Below are 22345 nucleotides of genomic sequence, written 5' to 3'. Positions count from 1 at the left end.
CCCAAACATGAAGCCCTCTCCTGAGACAAGGAAAATATCAATTCAGCCACTACCTACAGAAGAATCATATTTAAAGTATTTCCAAATCCATAAATATATAGGTGGGGCAAAAGTAGGTTTATAGTTGTTTTTATGGAAAATAATACAATTAATAAGTAATAATACAGAATAAACTTTCACATATTCACAACTGTAACTTACTTTTGCCCCACCTGTATATACCATATATATCAACTAATCTTATTTCCTAAAATGTAAAATGAACTCTTTAATCAATAAGAACCTAATAAACCTAGTACTTTATGTTCAATCATACAAAAAGAAACCTATTAAAATTCCATTATAAAAATATAGGGAAACTTAATTGTAATATTTCCTATAAACTCATATATACAATACACATATCAAAACTTAATATAAAGAAATATTGTTTGATTTTCAATGAACTATTTCTCAGAAAATACCAGTTACAATGATTTCATATGTATATTTGCTTTATTAAAATTATGGCACTTAATATAACAGCAGAAATAATTACAGGGCTTCACATCCAGAAACAATAGAATCTTGGAGGTGCATTCCTTATTACCAATAAAAGTAAAAAAGTTTTATTGTTCCATAAGTCTTTAATTGCATAAAATATTATATTTAGCATCATTTATAGCCTGCACATGTATTTAAACTAATTATCATTACCTTTCTTTTACATTCTTCAAAAGAAATATGTTAAGTAAATACCTATGGTAGGACATTCAAACATAATTTAGTTGTCAGTTCAGAATCACTCATGGGAAAAATACAAGCTGATAATTCCTCTTTTATAAACTACTGGATATTGTCACAATACATTTTTTTTTCAATGTTTTCCAAAGTAAAATCCAAAAGGCTCCACCAAGTGCCATGTTGAAAGACAAAAGATTTTTTTTAACCGCAGCACCTTTAGACAACAAAGGATTGCATCCTGCTCAACCACACTATATAAATTATGACACTTGTGGAAAATATGTACAAACTTAAAGCAAATGTTCTATCAGTTGATAAATGTTGTTTTGGTAAGCAGTTCTTGGAAGCAATATAATAACATCTGGTGATAAGAACTGCCACAATTTTGAGTTTTCCATATGCTATCTTCATGAAAGAGGAAACCTGTAAACATTAGGTGTAAAAAACTTTTAGAATAAAGATGCAATGTGCACTCAGTGCACCCTAGAAGTACTATCTGCCTATTCTAAGTCAAGTAATATTCAGGATTAAAATATGGTACCATTTTTTAAATGTACTGAGTATTTAGGACGTAAAATTGCAACAAATTCATAATCAGACCCAGCTGATAAGAAAACAGCACATCCAAGATGATCCATTTAAATAAAGGATAAAATTCCAAGACTTAATTCCCCTTATTTGTTTAAAGCAATGATATTCCAGTGTTTCATTAGCCCCTTCAAAAACACCATGTTAAAGACATAAAATTCACCCTAAACAGAGACCTATTCTTCTCTAACAAACTGCTAAGCTTTGATGATATAAAGTGCAGTTCAAAATAGTGCCATCCTAGCCATTCAAATACATCTAGCAATTTTTCAGTTCACCATCATCTTCAAAATAATTTTCTTTTACATTCTGTAAAGATCTTCTATTGATATTGATATTCATAAGAACTCCAAAATTCTTCGCAATCTACAATTCCTAAATAAGTGGCAACGAAGTCAGGAAGGACAGCAATTCATATTTGTGTTATAATACATTCAAGATCTAGCTCTACTTCTTTCTTAAATACTTTCACACTTTTTGTTGTATAAAATTTTCAAGTTTTATTATGATACAGGCAGTACATTCCATCACCCTCATAGCAACCTCAGAAGTAAACCTGTCATTTGGAATCTGTGGGAAAGGAAGCAAGTCAGGATATCTTGTTTTTAAACTGTCTACACCGTAAGCTTCCAATGTGTGGACATCATTTGTCAGTCCTTCAAGTTGCTGACTATATTCCTCTATTTTTTGTGCAAGTGCAGTTGGCTTTACATCTTTATCAGACTTCCCCCTCACAGCATAGTCAGCAGCAATCAAAGCTAATTTAGTAGAAAGGTAACATTTAAAGCATACCCATTCATTGGCATTTTTATGAAGATCATTCCTGGCAGCTGAAAAATTTGCTCTGGCTTGTCTCAACCACCTACGTGCTTCAACTGGATTACCAACTGACTTGAAAGTTGGAGGAACAAAGAACCGTTGAGAGTAAGTCTGTCCAGCTGAGGGTGGGCATTTTTCTTTATTTTGTTGTTGCCTTTCAGATTTATGGCTTGTTGCTTCTTGATTCCATGAAGTATAAAATCTTTGAAACGAGTACTTGTCTGACTGAAATCGGGCTGCTGAGGTTGAAAATGTCCGCCTTGAGGCTCTGTCTGTATTTTGATCTACAAAAGCCTGTTTCTCTAATCTGTTAATTTCATTCTGTAAATGTTTAAAAACTTCATTAGCAATGTCATGATTCTCTGGATTTTTGTCAGGGTGCCATTTCAAATATAATCGTCTAATAATCTTTTTTCTTTCAGATTCTGGAAGCTTCCAAGCTTGCTCCACCACTGTTGTCACTTCTTTTAAAATCTCTGGTAAAGAATTCACCTTAAGCTTTTTGGGAGAATGATGTTTTGAAGATGAGGTCTTATGGCTTTCTTTTCCAGAGAAAAGAGGAGGAATGTTTCGTACACCAGGTGCTAGGAACTCTGTAGGGCTGGTTGGTGTAGAAGGGGCACTGTCTCTGCTTTGAGAGCTTTCCTCAGGCCTTGAAAACTTATACAGATCAAGAGAGCTAACTATTTTATATTCACTATAACCAATATCAATCTGATAGATCTTTCCTAGAAAACTAGAATTGTCAGCATCTTCTCTTTCAACTTCTTGTACAATAATTGCATATGTGTATGTTGGCTGGTATGATCCATAGATATCACCACCTTCAGCATCAACAAGGTACCCAACATATTCTCCTGGGTAGAAAACATTCATTGGATCCATAAGCAAAGTATAATGAATTTCAGCAGGTATTGGAGTGCCCGGCATTGGAAGTTCAAGTTTTGATGGTTCTGAAGAGTCATATTTTACTCCTAAACTGTCAAGTTTCTCACTGATTCTATAAATATCATTGCATCCTAGCATAGCAATTAAATATGAAGTATCAGAAATCAAATTGTCAGTGGCTGATTTAAGCGTCATAGCTAATGCTAATAGGAAATTAATGTCTTTACTGTCTGAATGTTGTATGTAGAGCAGGATGACAGCATTACCAAATCTCTTCAAAAAAGCAAAAGTTTCACTTTTACTGTGGGGAATAGGATTAAAACCTTTAACTCTTAATGTTGTTTGAAGCTTTTCAAAACAGGACACTTTCAATCCTTCTCTTAGAGCTTTGCAAAGTCTTATGGCTTTTTCTTCATTGGCCAGGAAAGCATTATCATTTTCATGCTTCATAATTCTAATTAGTCCTGTAATGAATTGTTCAGAAGACAAGAGTAACTGCAGTCTTCCCTGAAGAGAACACAAGGCTCCAAACTGACAAACTTTGGGGGTCTCCTCATCTAACTGCTCTTCAAGAATACTGCTCAATAAACGAGGTCTGAGTTTTTGAGGAAAAAGCATTATCAACTTAGTATGAAATCCGTGGTCTTTCCCTAAATAGCACTGGCTAAGATCAACCAACATTTGCACACCAATATTCCCCTGGATTCTACTTTTGTAATGTGGTGCATCGTCAAATACTAAGATGCTGGACTTGACCAATCTACCATCCTGGCTTGGAAGGTAAAGTGCAAGGTCGCGAACATTCTCAAGATCACTTCTCACCTTTACTGAATCATTTTGTAGACTCTTGAACAAGCCAGAAACTACTCTTTTAACTGTACGCATTTCATTAGGATCTAATTGTTTTCCTTCAGAACTTTTGAATATGCGGCTCAACACTTCAACATATTGCTTAGTTGAAATAATATCTTCAGTACCTAAATGTTTGAACAACTGATGAAAGGTACCAAGTTCTAAAGGTAGTTTGTACAAATAAGGTTTAAAATCAGATTCATATTCTAGATTTATCACCACCTCTTCAGGCTTCAGAAGTTTCCAACCATCTTCTACCATCACAAAAGCAACCCCCCGCAGCTGAAAACGAAACTCCCTTTTTTCTGTACTGAGAAATTCATATATGCTCCTTAAGACCTTTGCTCTCGTTTTAACCATTTCTTCATCCAAAGTTGTAATGTTGCATATGTTTCTGCAGTTATTAATGACCTTATCAAGAGGGGGGTCCAGGTTAACATTAAGCATACTCAAGACTTGTTCAAGCTGTTCTTGAGGACCAAGGTCACTACTTTCTTGTTCTTTGATACTCAAAGGTGTGGCTTTCTCTGGAAGAATAGGGCAGGATGTCCATAACAACTGAAGTACATCACATTGTTTGAATTTTGGATTCACTTGTGCTCCACTGAACTTTATAAGAGGAAGTGTTCCATTTACCTCTTGATATTGAGGATGAAATCTAATGAATTCAGCAGGGGCCCGCTCGGGACATAAGAATGGTATTAAAGACAGTTCTTTCAAAAAATTTCCAGATAACAAGTCTATTCGTTCTTGGAATATATGATGGAGAAGTATATCAACTGTATTTTGCAAAGTTTCTTTAGACCAGTTTTCTGTATTAGCTCTCACTGAGATTTCCTTAGCAAACTGTAATAATTGCTGCTGAGAAAGCATGTATTTTAGTCCAATGTTTCTTAAGAATTCCACCCAGGAGGTCATAAATGCAACTTGATTTTTGGGTTTTATAAGTTGTTCCAATTTTTTAAAGAAGTCCTTAGGAATAAACAAATTTTCTGGAAGCATAACTTCAAAAACCCTCACAGTTCTATCATAGAAATGTTTTGCTTGCTTTAGTCGACTGTTAGCATCATAGATTATCAATAAACTTTCCAGTTTTTCAAAAAGTTGTTCTTTGATCTCTGACAATTCCTCAGTATTTGACAATCTATTCTTAAGATAGATCAAATGTTCTAATTTTGCATCATATGAGAGATTTTCAATTCTTGGTAATAGGTGTTTCAAATATACCTCTAAATCATCTACAGGTACACAACCAAGCACCTCATATAGTTCTTTTAAGTGAATTTTTTCTTCAAGAAATGCAGATGATGATGATTGTGTCCACTTTTCCACTTCAGCTGAAGGAATACTTTTTGTAAGTACATAGCATGTTCCAAATTTTGCAATGCTCATGTAGCGACCACTGATGGATTTGTAGCATGGAAGTGACTTTAAAATTTTTACATCATCTTGGGACATCAAGTGACTCAAATTGCAGTTGAAATACATCAAAAGTGCTTCAAAGTCATTCTCTACTAATTTTTCAGCTCTAAATGTTGAAGTTTGAACCATATAATGTACAGCCCTCAAAATGCTTGTGGGGCTCTCTATGTTTGCTGTGTGACATGACAACAGAGGAACAAATGTACTATCTTTTGAACATATTTTGTTCAAGGCAAGCTGAATACAGCCAGCTTTCATGAGAGCATGAAAGACTTTATCACTTTGGGCATTTGGAAAAACTGCAATGTGCATGAGGCTTAGAGGAAGCAGAACATCCCCTTCAGGAACTACAAGCTGATTGGCTGAAACAGTAAACTTTGTTCCTGGAAGCAATGCCCAGTCTTTTAGGATATCAACAACAATGTCAAATGTTGGTTTTGTTTCTTCTTGTTCTTCTTTCACATTTACAGATTCACTGATAAAATGCCATGCATTCTTAAGCCAGGACTCGCTTGCAAAATTATCTTTCCACTTTGTACAATTTTTGGTCTTATATTCACGAGGCAATACAGAGGATAACAAATCAGCAAAGCTGGAAATGTCAAACACTTTTGCAACTTTACAGTTCAATAAAATATTACCGTATTTCAAATATAATGTATTCATGAACAAATCTTTGCGTGATGGAATCAATTCATGGTATGTTGTTAGAAACTTCGGTCGTTTTGCATCAAAAGTTTGCAAAACACTGTCCAGTGTAATGAGAAGGGGAAGTCCCTCCACTTCCATCTCAGTTTCTTCTGCATCCTTAAAACAATAATCAACTAAAAGTTTTAAACTATGAAAAAGTTTTAGGTTAGTCTGTTGGAGTCGACAAGGCAGCTTCCCAATATGGCAATTAGTATCAGGAGAGGAAAATGTCATTAAAAAAGACCTAACATCAGCAGGAGTTACATAACTAACAGGAATATCTGCATCTACAAGACAGTGGAACAGATTAGCTGTTTCATCACAGTTGTAAACCAAGTTGAAACCAATTTCTAAAAGTAGGTGCTTCAGTCTATAGACATTTTCTGCTACTGTTTTCCGTGTTGTGATATTATAATCTGCATTTTTAAGGTGTTGTAATTCATCCTGCAGTAAATTGTCAAAAAATGGTCTAGTTTTATTTGAAGTAGACATATTAATCCAAGTAATTATAACTGCAGAATGCAAATCAGAGCCATCAATATTTGGAGCCCGTACAACAGGTAAAAGACGTTTCATATCTTCATGAATGCAACTATAAAGTGCTTTCACTAGACAATATAAATCTGGTTGTAGATCAAGCCTGTTAACTGGGAAAAATGATAAAAACTTCTTTAAAGTGTCCTTTACAACATGAATAGGCGTGTTCTGTAAAACTGATAATATTGGATCAGAACCAGGGAAATACCGCTTTTTTAACTGGATTAGTAATTCAACATATGCAGGAGCTATTAATGCTGTCATTAAGCTGTTATTCCAGTCACTTCGAACACCAACTCCATTATCATCACGCCACAGATTTCTTCTGGCTGAATCTAGAGCAAAGTGGCCATTCATATGAAATGGTAATCCCGTCTCTAAAGAGAGGGGCAAAAAACAGAAGGCCCTGTGGGGTTTTTTATAGTTGTGAGTAATGCAGGCAGCTACTCCACCACGAGGGAAGAGGGTAATATCTTGGTTCTTGTGAGCTGATATAACACTCTTAGATACTTTTTCCATACTTGAAAAACCTGATCTATTACAAATTAGCCAGGTAGTAAGATTTCCTTCAGAGTCCTCAGTATCCATTGTATAGGTGATCTGTTGAACTGGTATGTCTTTGAGCTGCCTCTTTTTAGTAACACTGTCAATTACAGATGCATGAAATTGTTTCCTTTTCAATCTGTCTCCATCAGTGATTTTGCCCTTTACGGAATACAGCACATTTAGAGCTCCAGTAGTTTTATCTATTTCACAAATAGAAATTTTTTCCATGTGATTAAGAAACATTAAAAGTTCTGCCCCATCTGATCGCAATTTGTCTAAAAGATTCTGGACCATTCTATCTGATGATGGAACTGAAGAAATTTCTGAAATTTTTGCCATTTCTGCATTACGAAGAGGAAATCTAAACATTGTGCAATTATCCAGCTTAAAGTGGGTTCCCAAATAAAGATCCAGAACATCTGAGAACTGTGTCCTAAAATCTGCATCCAAATCTCTAAACATACGTCCAGGACTAATGGATGTGGCTCCTGGTGCGTATCTGGCATGAGGATCAAAAATACACAGGATATCATTGCCAGAAATAAAAGAAGGACAGTCTGTAATATGATACACAGAATTGAATCCTATTCCATACTGTCCAGTTTTATAAGGATTTCCTTCTTTGGTGCCTTTTCCAAGATTCTGAATTCCTCTCACATCATCGTCTGTAAAAGGTTGGTTGTTATACACACAAAGTGCTGGCCCCTGCAATGGGGCCCACTTATCATCAAATATTCTATCTACTGGATGCTGTCTAGGATCAAACACAAAACAGATTTCTGTGGCCTTTGCATCATCAGCATTTTGAAGAAGTTCTTTCAACATCTCCTTTTCTGAAGGGTAAGCATTAAGGATGCTCTTAATTCTGCTGGTGAGTTTTTCTTTCTGTCCAAATTCTGAGCCAAGTGTTGTAAAACAGATATTGGATGCATATCTTTCTAAGGCTTTATGCCGTTTTGGTACTGCCCCTAGTTTTACAGCTACTTCCCTGGGTATATCAGCATGACAATATTTTACAGTGGTATCCTTTACTTTTATCCAGGGACAATCATTGTAGCATAAAGATTTAGCAGGAAGAAGTTTAAGATTAGTATCTGGCAATAATATTTTGCCATATTTTTTCTCACAAAATTCTTGTTTCTTTTCTCTAATGACACTCCATATTCCTTCACTAATTATTCGCCGGCAAAGCTGAAAAGTCTCTTCTGTTATTTGCTTTGTTCCCCTTTTTTGATCAATGGATTCCAAAACAAGGGCAAAATCTTCAACAGTAAATGACTGCCTTACACCCACACTTTCAAAAAGTTCACGGAAATTATTTTTATATTTATTAGGCAACTGATAAAGGTAAGGTGCTGCTTCAAAATTCAAATGAAAAGAAACTTTTTCTGAGTCAACATATGCATTCTCAACTAGAATGAAGCTAAAGGTTTTTAACTTTTCAACAATTGATAACTTAGTGATTTCATTTTGCATCATTGCTTCATGAAGATATTTATAGCAAGCATTGGTGATATTCTCCTGGTATAATGTAATTCCATCATTAACTGATTTTGCAACTTCTTTCAATTGGTTTACAACCAGATCAACTGTTGGCTTCCTTAGTAATCCCAAAAACTCCTTAACAGCCAATGGCACTGAACCACAACCTCTGAAGGAATGTGAGTTTTCATTTAGAATTGGCTGCAAAAGACAAACTATATCTTGATGCTCAGCGGTGTAAAGGTCAGTTGCTGCAAACATGGTTTCAGGCTTAAAACTGTTACCTTTCCAGTCCAAAGAAAAACCTGCTGGTTTTGTTAGAAATGGAAGGAAGGGGATTGTTTGATACTTTGCAGCAAAGTCCTTTGCTCTAGGATCCCTTATTTTCAGTTTTTCATCAATAAGACTTAATAGGATACTACTTCTTAGACAAGCAGCAGCATGATCACTTTTATTGATTTCAGTTACTGACTCTGTACGTTCTAGCATGTCATCCCATAAAATATCATCTTTTGCCATACCTAACTGAACTAGCTTAATCAAAATAATAGGATTAAGATAATCCTGAGTAGAACCATAAGGAAATCGTCCATCTTTAGTATCAAATAACTTTGCAACTCGTCCTTCAGGATGAATTAATCTTGATGGTAAAACCAAAGGATGTCCCTCTAAAGAGCAAGGAATACATGGAGTAACACGAAGAATTCCTGAGAATTCATCAATTTTTTCATTTAAAACAAAATTCATTAAAGGATCTCTGAGTTCTGCTTCAATTTCTTGAATATTTGGAAAAAATACTTCTGAAAAAAACTGCTTCTCTGAAAATGTGTTCTCAAGCAGTATCTGTTTGCAGCCAGCTTCTTCAAATCCTAATTTTACTGAAGAAGGAAGTTCAACAGCACAAAGGTTTTTTGACCCAGTCTTCTTGAGGTATTTTAAAAATATCTTGAAGGCTGCTGGACCAACATCTCTTCTTTTAAGTATTGAGTCATCTAGAAATCTCACATTCTTCATGGAAACCCACATAGATCCATCAGAGAAGACTCTGGTCAATTCTTTCCCTTTTCCATGAGCTATATCTTCATAAAATCCTTGACAAATTACAGAAAAATCATCATGAACTAAATCAGGATCAGGCCACACTGCATAGTAAGTATAGTCCATTAACTCCCCACTGGTGGCCAGGTCACGTAGGACACTCAGTGCCTCTAAGTAAGCTTTCACAATAACATGTCTCATGAAGGTGGTATTCCATCGTCCTTTTGTATCTGTCTTCCAGATTTCTTTTCTATTGGAAGTTACAGCAAAGCACCCATTGATGTGAACTGGCAATCCTGTTTTTATTCGTAAAGGCAAATAGCAAAACACCTCTCCAACGTGTGGTTTCACAGCCCACTTCTGGTCCTGGACTTCAGACAACAGAACTCCTACTGCACCACAAGGAACCAGTCCTAGTCTTCTTCCACTTTCATTCAGGGAAAACTTCAGAGCCTCTCCTGTATCCATGCAGGTACATATAAGCCACGTGGTGCACTCTACTGTTTTTTGTGGCAACTCATCTGATTGCTTTTTTGATTGGCTAGATTTAGCCATTTCAAAGAGAGCAGCTGGGTCATCATCTGGACCTCTAAAAAGTGGTGAATGTAAATCAGCAATCCTTCTGAACACATGGTGAAATTCTTCAACTGTGATCTGAAGAATGCAAGATGACTTTGGTGCATCAGTAGGAGGCTTTTTATTACTGCCACTGCAAGTTTTCATAAGCTCAGCAGCTTCTTTTAAAACACTTAAGATAGGTGTATTCAATGCTTTGGAAGAGCAGATTTTTTTTTTAATTATTACTGTATCTTGTGCTAAGCTGGGATTGCTTTCCTCAATTTTCAAGTACTTCAAATACATTGAGTTTACACTCTGAGTGAAAATGATAAGCCTGTGTCCACACAGACTAAATTCATCCACAAGAGAGTAAATATCTGCTGTATTATAACAGGTATTACTAACTTCACTCACTTTTGCTTCCTGCTGAGTTCTAAAGGACAGTCGGAAAAGAGTTCCACTGTAGCTGTAAGGTGTTTCTACAGTCAAGGGTAACTGACAGCCAAAAACACCTATAAATGGTTTGAACTGATTAGGAAACTTCCTAAGTCTTTTCTGTTGTTTACTCCAATTAATTTTGATCCCAGGATTAGATCTGTCTTTAATGTGTTTACTGATATGGTTTATGTTTGGATCGAACATTATCATGAATTCTCGACTCATAATGATAGGAATGTCAGTAATATGGTACACAGAATTAAATCCAAGACCAAATTTACCAACTTTGTCTACTTCTCCTCTTTTTAAAGATTCCCCTAACCTAGTTATGTTAACAAAATCTGAATCTGAGAATTCAGAATTATTGAATGACCACAAAGCAGGCCCATGACATGCTGCCATCCCTGGGTCCAGAAGATTCTCTCTAATATCCATATTTCTTCTCATATCAATCATGAAACTGCATTCTGTTGCATTTGCATCATCAGCATTTTGAAGTAGTTCTTTAAAAATATCTGACACTGAAGGGTATTCTTCCAAAATATTTTTAATTCTTACAGTAAGTGGTTCTCTTTGTCCAGACTGCTCAAATCCCATGTTTTCAGGATTGATCAATCTTGTACTAAGGCATGGAACTTTCAGCCATTCTGCAGTTTTCATGGGTATGTCCTCATGTACCAAAATGATTGGTTCCACTGAATCTTCCAATAAGTCATTAAGATCATCAACTTTGATGTCACAATAACAGCATTCATGAATTGACTTCATGATTAGTTTAGAAGGGTTTCTGTTATGATGTATAGGAACTGGTGTGTTCGGGCTTACTGGAATCTGATTGCTATATAGCCATCTGATAATATTCAACATAAGATGAAGATTTTGTTTGCTTTCTTGTTCACTGAGATCTTGATCACTTTTGAGATATACCTTCTGAATAACCATGGATATATGATCTGATGTTAGCTCCTCTATTGAACCACAGACCTTAAACAGTTGGTGGAATTTTGCCATGGTTTTGGGCACATTATGCAAATAAGGCTGAAGATCAAGATCATGGAATGGTTTTATCACAGCTTGGGCGAGGGGACAAAATTTTTTGCCAGTCCAAACCCAGGGAAATTTCAAGGCTCTGAAAGCATCTTTCCCTTCATTTAAATGATCATGCATGAATCCATAAATTTCAAGCAAAATATGTTGGAACTGGTAGTAGTCTTCATCACTAAAAGTTTTCGAAGTATACCACTCAACAACAATTTTAAAGTGTTTCAAGACTGCACTAATGCTAGGTTTTGTGAAGATACCTAGAGCTTTTTCCAAGTTTACATGGATACTTTCAACAAGAGGAAGTGCTGAGCCAACTAGAATTGCATGGGCTGCATCACACATATCTGGTGGTGCACAAAGGCTACAGAGATCCCCTTTCCATACTAAAGAACCTGGATAATTTGGAGGTCTTTTCTTGCAAGCTGGAACCCATTTTATTTTCTTCAGTGTCATCATTCCTTCAGATGACTGCAACAACGTATGATTCTTATTTAAAACCAGTAAGAGTGTTTTGGCTTTCTTTGTGAGAACTTCCTGATTTGGACAAGCACTGACCTGTAAGGCTTCAATTTTTTTTGCCACTTGTACAACATCTTTCTCTTTGAGACTGGCTTCGTTTTTTAAACCAATCTGTCTTAAAGAGTGAAGAATATCTGGTGAGGTGAAAACTGAAGGTGGGAAGCAAGTTTCTTCTTCACTATAAAAGAGATCCTGTAGTACTTCTATATCAGGATCAAAGAGTTCACTGGCTGATACCATTCTTTCCTGTGAAATCTGGATGAATTTTAATGGCTTTAACCAATCAAGTACATTTGGATTCTCATTTTTAAGAGAGGACAGATTCTCAAGGATCCATAACATAAGGTGTGCTATCTCTACATGTGAATAAAATCCATTTTCAATATCTTTTAAAACAAGCTTTAAGCAGCTAGAGGTCTTTAACGTCTCTATTTTCAACATGTTTGCCAAGCGAATAGTAGCTTCATCATTGCTGTCTATTACTGAAATAGAGAGTCGCAGATCTGGAGGAAGTTTGGCAGTATGGTGCAAGACTTTACAACCTTTCAGTTTTGTATAAGAGGAAATTCCCTGACCAGATGAATTGTTAATTCGTTTAAATATTGCCAATTCCTGAATTATTCTTTTTTCCTTTTCGCTGCTATCAGTTAAAGTGGCTAGGAACTTCCTCAGGGCATCTTTGTGTGTCGGAAGTAATGAAGCTATTTGATTACACAATTTCTGCAATGGCATCTTCTCCATTATCTGCAAAACAGCACTTGGTAATGGTGAATGAATGTAATTTTTAACAAGTGGATGTTTTATGAAGGCATCTAATTTCTTAAGGACAATCCCTCCAAGTTTCTGTACAATGTCAGCTAAAAATTCCGGAAGTTGTGCTTCAGATTCATCATCTAAAATGACTAATGATGGAATCCTGAGTCTAATGAGTTCCACACATGTCTGACCTTCTTCTAGTGTAGTTCTGGGGATAAGTGGCATCTCATCAAATAAAGTCAAATCCTCTGAAAAATGTATATAGAGATTCCTCCAAACCATTTTAAGCCATGAAACAGATGGATGATTTTTGTCTTCATCAAATGGATACCATTGAACGATCAACTCTCTGCCAGGCCAGAATGTATTCATTACTTCTTTGATTAGACGTGCAAATCGTTCTGGATTTAGAAGCTGCAGCTGAGTACATGGTCTTCCTGTAAATCATATACAGACATGTTATAAATATGTAATTCTACTATAACTTATTTAGCTTTCTATTCCTGCAGATTAGACAGTGCTAGACAGTCATTTTGAGAGTTTTAAGTATATTGTAAAAATGCAAAAATTCAGCATAACTGGACTAATATAATTTTTAAATAACAGAAATTCTACCCATAAATCCATATTTATAATAACCTAAGAGATAAATAATTCTTTCTGGAAAGTGCTTATTTTAAATAAATATGTAAAATGTATTTACATGTGTTTTAAAAATTATCCTATAATATTCTACAAATGGGATCAACGTGGAAAAAAATTTTTTGTGGTTATTTTTCATAAATAAAAGTACCAAAGAAAAGTGGATAAAGTTTAAGTAAGTACCATTTTATTTAGGGGTAGATAAGTAATTTATAAGAAACCACAACATGAATTTCTTTTTTTCATGTCTGCAGGAGCCACATGGCTGCACTAGATAACAGGAAGGGCCTGAAGTAAGAACACAAATGTTGTAATGAAGTAAGACCAACACTCTCTGAAGCAGAGACAGCAAGGAAACTTAGTTTTCTTTCAATCACACGTGTCACTTAAGCTTTCTGGGACTTGCATGCTCTCATCTGGAAAAAGGATGAGGATGAGGTTCTAGGTCTCAAGACTTCTATATTTACATGCCCAAGTAAGGAGCATATTCATAACTTTAACCACTGGTCTAGAAATTAACACTTTATTTCTAAGTGTATTTTGTGTTTCAGAGTATTTAAATTACCAGTAGGAACAAAATTTTGAAATAACACTATATACCTATAGGTATGTATTTGCCTAAATAGGGAAATAAGAAATATCTTAAATTCAATCCTATGGAAAACTAACATCATTTTCTCCCTGTGTACATATAATTTCTAGACTATTGAAAGACTAATTTTGAAAAAGATATAAAAGAGGGCACAGCTCAAGCACCTTGAAATTTCTGCATATCAGTATATTTTGACACCCTTATTTCACAGGCTTACACATCAGGAAGATGACTTTACCTTTGTCCAAAAAATTATCTTTCATGTTACAATAGACATTTTAAAATTACTGCCATGGAAGTTTAAGCAAGGGCACAGTTTTACAACTTTTGAAATCTATAAATACCCAAATTCTGAATATTTTCAGTTTCTACATTGTATGATTTAGGGTAAATCAAGTAGTAATATTTGAGAAATAAATTTTATCAGGAATTTGATTAATATAGTCTCCTTGGTTGATAAGTACCATTAAAATATAATTTTTATAATTAATTTTTAACAACAATGTTTTAAACAAATGCTTACTGAATTAACAAAATAGAATATCCAAATCATAAGAAATGTAAAGATATAACACCAAAGATACAAAAACGAGTTAAAAATTAAAGTTCACAACACTCAGAAAACAAAAAAAATTAAATATTCACTACACTATGTTCTAGGTTAATAATTGCCAAATAATGCATTTTTAAAATAATTCTACCCAAAATCCATGCATGAAATTTGACAATTTATAAAAGACATACCTACCTTCAGAAACATTATATAATATTAACATATAAACAAAATGCCAATAAAAGAACACACCCCACACATAACATGCGATTAACACACCAGTCATGCTGAACTAAAACACATTATAGAAAATAAAGGAGAGAGAAAATGTAGTAAGACACAATTCTAAGTACCTAAGTCAATCCAATCTGAAGTTCTAATTTCTATTTATTTTGTATTTAATCCTTTGTAAAACTTTTAACTCTAAATTATAAATGTTAACCAGAAAAAAGTCTTCATATCCTGGTTTAGAAAGTCATTGAAATTACAAAGCACCTCTAACAGTATCAGCAAAATAATTTTTAGCTTTCTAATAAATGACTTATGTGTTTGTGGCCTTGCCTTTAAATTTATCAGCATTGTCAAAAGTAGTTAACTATACAGAATTGAAAGTGTTCCTAGAGACAGAAAGCTTTTATCTAAACTATTATATGATTATTTAATTTAGAAAGAACTCTTCTAAGAGTAGTTTCTGCTTTAAACTACTCTTCAGTTCAAAATAATGATATCAATGTACTGAATGAAAGACTGCACTGTTTTTTGTTGTATACATTTATTTATGTGTTTATGCTCAGTACTAACTTTGAGAATGATTTTCAACATGGATGGAACCAGAATACTATAGACTCCTTCAAAATTTACTTAACCAAAAAATCTCAGTCCTTATTACTTTTATGAGCTAGGAGTTTACTACCTGACCAGGCCCTTTCAGAGTTGCAGCCAGCTGACTACTCTGATGACCCAAGGCTGTAAGTACAGCAACAGTTTTTTATACTTTTTTTGTACAGAAAGTGGCAATGGCAGCTTTGATCATTGATGAGTTCTAACAATGCTCCACTGTGTAGAGATACCCAAATCTCTTTGTAAACACATAGGGATAAAGTGAAGGTTCGATTAAACGGTAAACATTAAGTCAAATCTAGCTGTTTGAAGTCAAATCTTCAACAACAAAAAACAAAAAGGAAAAAAGGAAAAGAAAAAGACCAAACCAAAGAAAGAAAGGAAAGCCTCCTGCCTACTAAGCACTGCACAAGATTAGGGGCAGCATGGCACGCACTGTGGGGCCCAGCGGAAACTTCCACTCTAATGTGGATGAAGCACACAGAGGTGGTTCAAAAATAGCACTAGGGGTCAAATCTTAGTAAATCAGCACACCATGGCTGCCTTCCTTCTTTTTATCTTGAATAGGAGTGCAGCAACAACTGGGAGCTCACTCACATAACCAGAGCCCATGGGGAGGTGAGAACGATGTATGCAGCCCATTTCCATCAGATTTTGTTTTCCTCTTTGATTACACCTTAAAAATGATATATTAAATAAGGTTTAATAATACATAATAATAGTAGTTGTAAATGTAAGCTACTTTTTAATACAAATTAGAAACCAAATTTAATCTTTGTATGAATTATCAGTACAACAATAGCTAAGTTTCTAAATTAATTGTTATATAGGTGTAGCCTGCTTCAAAGAATAGATTGATTCCAAAAAACATTTTTTACCAAAAATTTCTGTAAAGCAAATCTTGTACCCTCTAATTTTCCAAGTAAAAAATGAACTAAGAGAAAAATAATTCAGGTTAAGTAAAAAACCTCTTATTTTAAAAAAAGGACAGTCAACAAAGTGGCACACGAGGAATTGTAAGAGTGATCAGCTGATTGTTCCTAATAAAGCTGTCTTAGCCACTGTAACTTTCCTCTGCTATTCTCCCCTTCAGGACACTAAGCCATAAGGTTCCCTCCCTTCAGCGATCCAGAACTGATGTCCCCTCAACCCTTTTTATTCTCAATATTTATGGGTATCATATAACAGAGGTATGTTCACTCTCGTACTTTCCCACTAAATATCACAGTTTGAAATAAAGATTTCCACATAATTCTTCCATTTGAAACTAATTTTTTTATGAAATTAATGATTCCAAGCCATTTAAATATGGTTTTATTGTGGTATATATAACTACCACCTACGTACCTATATCAGTATAGTTTCCTCTCTCCTTTAATAGTTATTACCACTAGAAAAAAAGTGTTGACATAATTTCATTTTAGGTAAATGAAAAAGTATGATTCAAAGAATCAAATGAACAAAAACATCAGGCTACAAATGAACACAACATTTAGTCAGTTATCATACCTGAATATCCCCAGAGAAGTTGTTGTGCTAGAATATAATTAAATCTTTTCTTAAAAAAAAGAAATGTCACAATTTTCACATGATGACTACAGAAATTATGGTAGTCTGTATCTTAAGATAATACTGTTTTGTATTAACATTGTTTGTCTTAATATATCATTATATAAAACAAAAGCCATAAACATAATTCCAAACATAGCAAATTTTACATTTTAGATTTAAAGCTGTATTTCAATGCAAACTAAATTTAAACTATATAAGGTCAGGAAATCTTAGTTTAGAAAGAAAGCAAAGAAAGGAATATGTACTTTATATGTCCAAATTGCATTTCAACAACAGAAATAAAGTCATTTAATAAGCTCCCAATGGGCTTTATGTACAGGCCATAATCACATATATATTCTAGATAAGAATTAAGAAAGGAAAGACATTTGATTTTTAAAAGTTTTGGAGTATCTTTACAAAGTATACAATTAATTCATTAATTCTGACTTTATAATAAATAAAGGGAGGTTTTATATATTTCTACGGCTTGCTTATGGTAACCACCAATAATTAAAAACATCAAAGAATTACTCCATGGACATCTAATCCATCCTCTGCCTAAAGCAAGCCATTTATTTGATCAAGTACATCTCTACAACTTTGTGAGATGTTTGTGTATTTGGGTGCCTCTGGCTAAACTTGGCATCAAGTGCAGAGACCACTGGTCTTACCAAAAAAAATTTAAACTCTTCAAATCTTAACATCATTTCAATTACCTTAGAGTGCTAAATATAGAGAAAAGAACAAAACTAACATGATTCCAGACTTTGCCTAATAGTATAACAAAAAGGCATGTAAGTAGATAATTTTTTAAAATATATTTTTATTGATTTCAGAGAGAAAGGGGGGGAGAAAGAGAGAGAGAGAGAGAGAGAGAGAGAGAGAAACATCGATGAGAGAATTGTGCACCAACTCTATTCACTGCTCGACTGCCTCCTGCACAAGCCCTATTGGGGATCGAGCCTGCAAACTGGGCATGTGCCCTTGACAGGAATCAAACCTGGGACCCTTCAGTCTGCAGGCTGACGCTCTATCTACTAAGCCAAACCAGTTAGGGCAAATTTTTATAAACAAACAGGTACAGAATATGAGTGTTATGAGGAGCTCAGTACTATGTTAACACACATGGTCTATGTGAAAGATGAGCAAGAGGTAGTGAGATGGAGGAATGACAAAGGAAACCATGTGCAACACACCTAAGGGAGAAAAAGAACATGTTGCTTTCCAAATATGAGAAATATCAGGAGAGATAATAAAGGATATAAGGAGATTATTAATAATTATCATATAGCAAACACTGATGTACTCTTTCCATGTTCCAGGTATCTTTGTAACACCCAGAAAATGGACCCAGATGAGCCAGATAAACCAGAGGAGCCTCAGAAGAAATGTTAAGGATTTTGGCCTTTGTTCCAAAGAAAAAGGTAAAGCCTTTGGAAGATTTTCAGATAAGAAATGGAAAGATAATATTTTACAAAGATAATACCAGCAGTACTGTTTTATTAACCAGAGAGGCAAGAAGGGATGTGAGGAGATTGAGATTATTTCTACATTCCAGGTGAGTATGATGGTCTCCGGAATGAGGCTGAAGATGGGGTTGAGAGGCAGAAAGACTTCCTAAAACATGACCCTAAGCCCGGCCTATAAACCAGAAGATCATGGTTTGATTCCCGGTTGGGGCACATGCCCAGGTTGCAGGCACGATCCCAGGTGTGGGGCATGCAGGAGGCAGTTGATCAACGATTCTTGGTCATCATTGATGTTTCTGTCTCTCTCTCTCTCTCCCTTCTTCTCTGAAATCAATAAAATATAATATATATATTTTAAAATGATCCTGTTGTCTGAAAAGCAGCTGTAAAAGTAGTGACCTAGAACATTCTAATGGCACAAATCTGGCAACAAAATCTTTGGAATACTGCTAATCCATACAGCTGAGGCTGGCACCTAAAATTGCAACTTTTTCTAGAGATTTCTACATATATATGTAAGATTCCATTATCTCTGTAATAAACACTATAAATCATGACAAGTTGTGTAAAATTGGACACTGTGAATATGCTATCCCTCCAGACATGATGTTTGTAGTCCTTTTCTGAATGTTTGAGACAGAACATGTGCCAGCTCATCTCTGAGGTCCTCTGACTTGCCACCCGCTCCCGCACCAACTCTATTCCCAGTATTTGATGGAGAACCAACCATACTAAATGGCAGTATTATTGACAGCCATTATGAGTGGGTTGTCCCCACTCATCTCTAAGTCCTTCAGTTTATTCATTTTTACATTATCTCCATCTAGTACAATGTCTGATACAAGGTAGAAATTCAAACAAATGTTTATTGAAGAGTCTTGGTCATGAAATGGAACAAGGCATGAGGCCATCTATAGTAATAAAAGGGTAATATGCTAATTAGACCAGACGTCTTCCAGATGTCCTCCTGGACAAAGCCTCAGTGGCTGCAAGGGCCAAAGGCAGGCAGCCATGGTGGTAGCTGCAAGGGCCGAAGGCAGGCCACCACCACAGTGGCTGCAAGGGTCAAGGGCAGGCTGCTGCAGAGGCCATCAGTGGCAGCAGCAGCAGGGTGATGGGGGTGGCACCTTCCCCTGATCGCCCAGTCGCCTCCTGCAAAGGGAGGCCAGAGGCAGCAGCAGTGGCGGGGTGATGGGCCAGAGGCAGCAGCAGTGGCTGGGGTGATGGTCAGTGCCATCCCTTGATCGGCCTGGTCACCTCCCGCAGAGGACATCTCCTGAGGGCTCCCAGACTGTGAGAGGGGGCAGGCCAGATTGAGGGACCGCCCCCCTAGGTCCTGGTTGCCTGTGGCCGGCTGCAGGAGGGAAGCCTGGGTCCCAGGAGTGGGGGCCAAGGCAGAGGCAGTTAGGGGTGATCAGGCAGGCAGGGGAGCAGTTAGGGGTGATCAGGGGTTCTGGGTACCTGTGGCTGGCCTGGGTGAAGCCACCCAGGGTCATGGGTGCCTGCGGCCAGCGGGAGGAGGCAAGCCTGGGTCCCGGGTGTGGTGGCTGAGGCAGAGGTGGTTAGGGGTGATCAGGCAGGCAGGCGAGCAGTTAGGAGCGATCAGGCAAGCAGGCAGGTGAGTGGTTAGGAGCCAGCAGTCCCAGATTGCGAGAGGGATGTCCCAGATTGGAGAGGGTGCAGGCAGGGCTGAGGAAACCCTCCCGCCCCCCCCCCCACCCCGTGCACAAATTTTGTGCACCAGGCCTCTAGTCCTATATAATAAAATGCTAATATGCAAATCTAACCAATGGCAGAATGACTGGTCACTATGACGCGCACTGACCACCAAGGGCAGATGCTCAATGCAGGAGCTGCCCCCTGGTGGCAGAATCTGGGCTCATAGCTGGTGAGCACAGCAGCGGTGGTGGGAGCTTCTCCTGTCTCCATGGCCTCGCTAAGGATGTCCGACTGATGGCTTAGGCCCACTCCCCGTGGGGGATGGGGGAGCAGGTCTAAGCCGTCAGTTAGACATCCCTGAGGGCTCCTGGACTGTGAGAGGGCACAGGCTGGGCTGAGGGATCGCCTCCCCCCCCCCCCCCCCGCCCCGAGTGCATGAATTTCGTGCACTGGGCCTCTAGTATGTAATAAATACATACAAGAAATTTTGAAATATAAATAGCATCTTGGTGCCAACCTATTTTGCATTCCTACCATTTGTCTGACCTGACTGCTGTTTTCCTATTTATTTCCTCAGAAACCCATTTACCTGTTCTTCTAACTATTCCCCAATTTCTGACAGTTATCTATTTACTCAAGTGACTTAATACCAAAATAATCTGGACCTGGAACTAGGAGAAAAAAAACAACAGAATCATAATTCCAACTCTGCAACTCAAGTGAGTCATTAAAATCTTTCATACATACTCTTTCAGCTTTAATGTCTCCATCTCTCAAATGAAGATGATAATATAGGCTCTTTTATGTCATCACTGTGAAGAACAATTTAGATAATAGACACTTATTTGAAAAAGAAATACTAACCCATAGGCACAATACCAAAGGTTTGCCTTTTCATTTTTGTATTCCTCTCCCTCCAATACCATCATATGGGAAGCATTAACATGTCCAACCAAACTTGTCAACCAGGCACTGTGAATACAAAAACAAAAGACTGCCCCTTCTCTCAAGGATTTTATAATCTAGCACAACAGAAATATGATTATAATGAGGCAAAAAGGATTAAATGGACTATATACTGGGCTCCACAAGCAAAGTAGAGGCATCTACCTCAGATCTGCATGGCAGGGGCAGGGGTGTGGGAAGAGATGTGAAAGAAAGCCTTTGGAGGAGATGAGCTGAATGCTAAAAGATGAATAAAATTCAGCAAGGCAAAGTGGAGAATGGAAAGAGTATTCTAAGCAAAAGGAACAGTATGTATAAAAATACAGATATAAAAAAATTTCATTTGGGTAAAAATAAAAATTACCAAGCACTCACCTTAAAGCAGGCACTGTGCTACGTGGTGGTGACAAAGCTTATAGGGCTCTGCTCTCACAAGATTAAGAGAGCACTAGTTTATCAATCTCCAAAGGCTTGGGAAAACAGAAGAGGGACACAAGATGAGTCTCAGCCAATGAGATGGCAAATTCACAATCATGAAAAGCCTCACAATCCATACTAGCATAATACTGGAAAACTGTCCGCAGGAGAGGAACATGAGCAGATGAAGAGCAAACACTGAGGGAGGGAATCCAAAGAAGGGTTCAGTAATAATGCCACAGAAATTTAGGCCCTATAGTATAACAGTGGCAGTACACTAAGAGAAAGGGTCCGATACAGAAAATTTAATCAACAGAACCTGGAAACTGTGTAGAACAAAGAAAAAAAATTGAGGATTCATTCTTGAGTAACTTTATGGATAATGAGTACCTTACCTTTCTCATTAAAATCAGTCAAATGAAGAAAGAGCTTTGGGGAGAGGATGAGGACTCAAGTTGTGAAAATGTTATTTTGATATACTTATGGAACTCCAAGTGAAAAATGATAATACTGTCATTTTGTCAGCATTTATTATGTGCCAGGTATCATGTAAACTATATATATTATACATATGTCATCTGATCTCCAGAGTAATGCCTACTATGAATAAAATATTACAACACAGCTTGGCAATAGCCTACCCTGCTGTGATAACGAAAATTAGATAAAATTCAATTAATAAGTTGATTGCCTGCTATCATCTACTCAACCCTATTCTTATTTCATTAACCTTCTAATAAAGCAATCTTGTATTTTATGTAACTGAATCTTGAG

The 22345-nt window shown here is 36.5% G+C and overlaps 1 protein-coding gene across 1 annotated transcript in view; it reads right to left on the bottom strand.

The window, feature by feature from the left end:
• Positions 1 to 461: 461 nt before the first annotated feature.
• Positions 462 to 22345, bottom strand: part of SACS (sacsin molecular chaperone) — a 95590-nt gene continuing 73706 nt past the window's right edge. Inside the window, exons 10-11 of the mRNA XM_070409165.1 lie at positions 17037 to 17063; positions 462 to 13337 (exon numbers count right to left, since the gene is read on the bottom strand). Coding sequence (XP_070265266.1) covers positions 1780 to 13337; positions 17037 to 17063 — 11585 coding nt within the window. The 3' untranslated portion in view covers positions 462 to 1779. The remainder of the gene's footprint in view (positions 13338 to 17036; positions 17064 to 22345) is intronic.

The sequence above is a fragment of the Myotis yumanensis genome, unplaced genomic scaffold, assembly GCF_028538775.1.
Source record: "Myotis yumanensis isolate MYYU_CA2020_CCGP unplaced genomic scaffold, mMyoYum1.0.hap1 SCAF_3, whole genome shotgun sequence".
NCBI lineage: Eukaryota > Metazoa > Chordata > Mammalia > Chiroptera > Vespertilionidae > Myotis > Myotis yumanensis.
The sequence above is the reverse complement of the archived record's forward strand: the minus strand, read 5'-3'. Positions and strand labels throughout refer to the sequence as shown.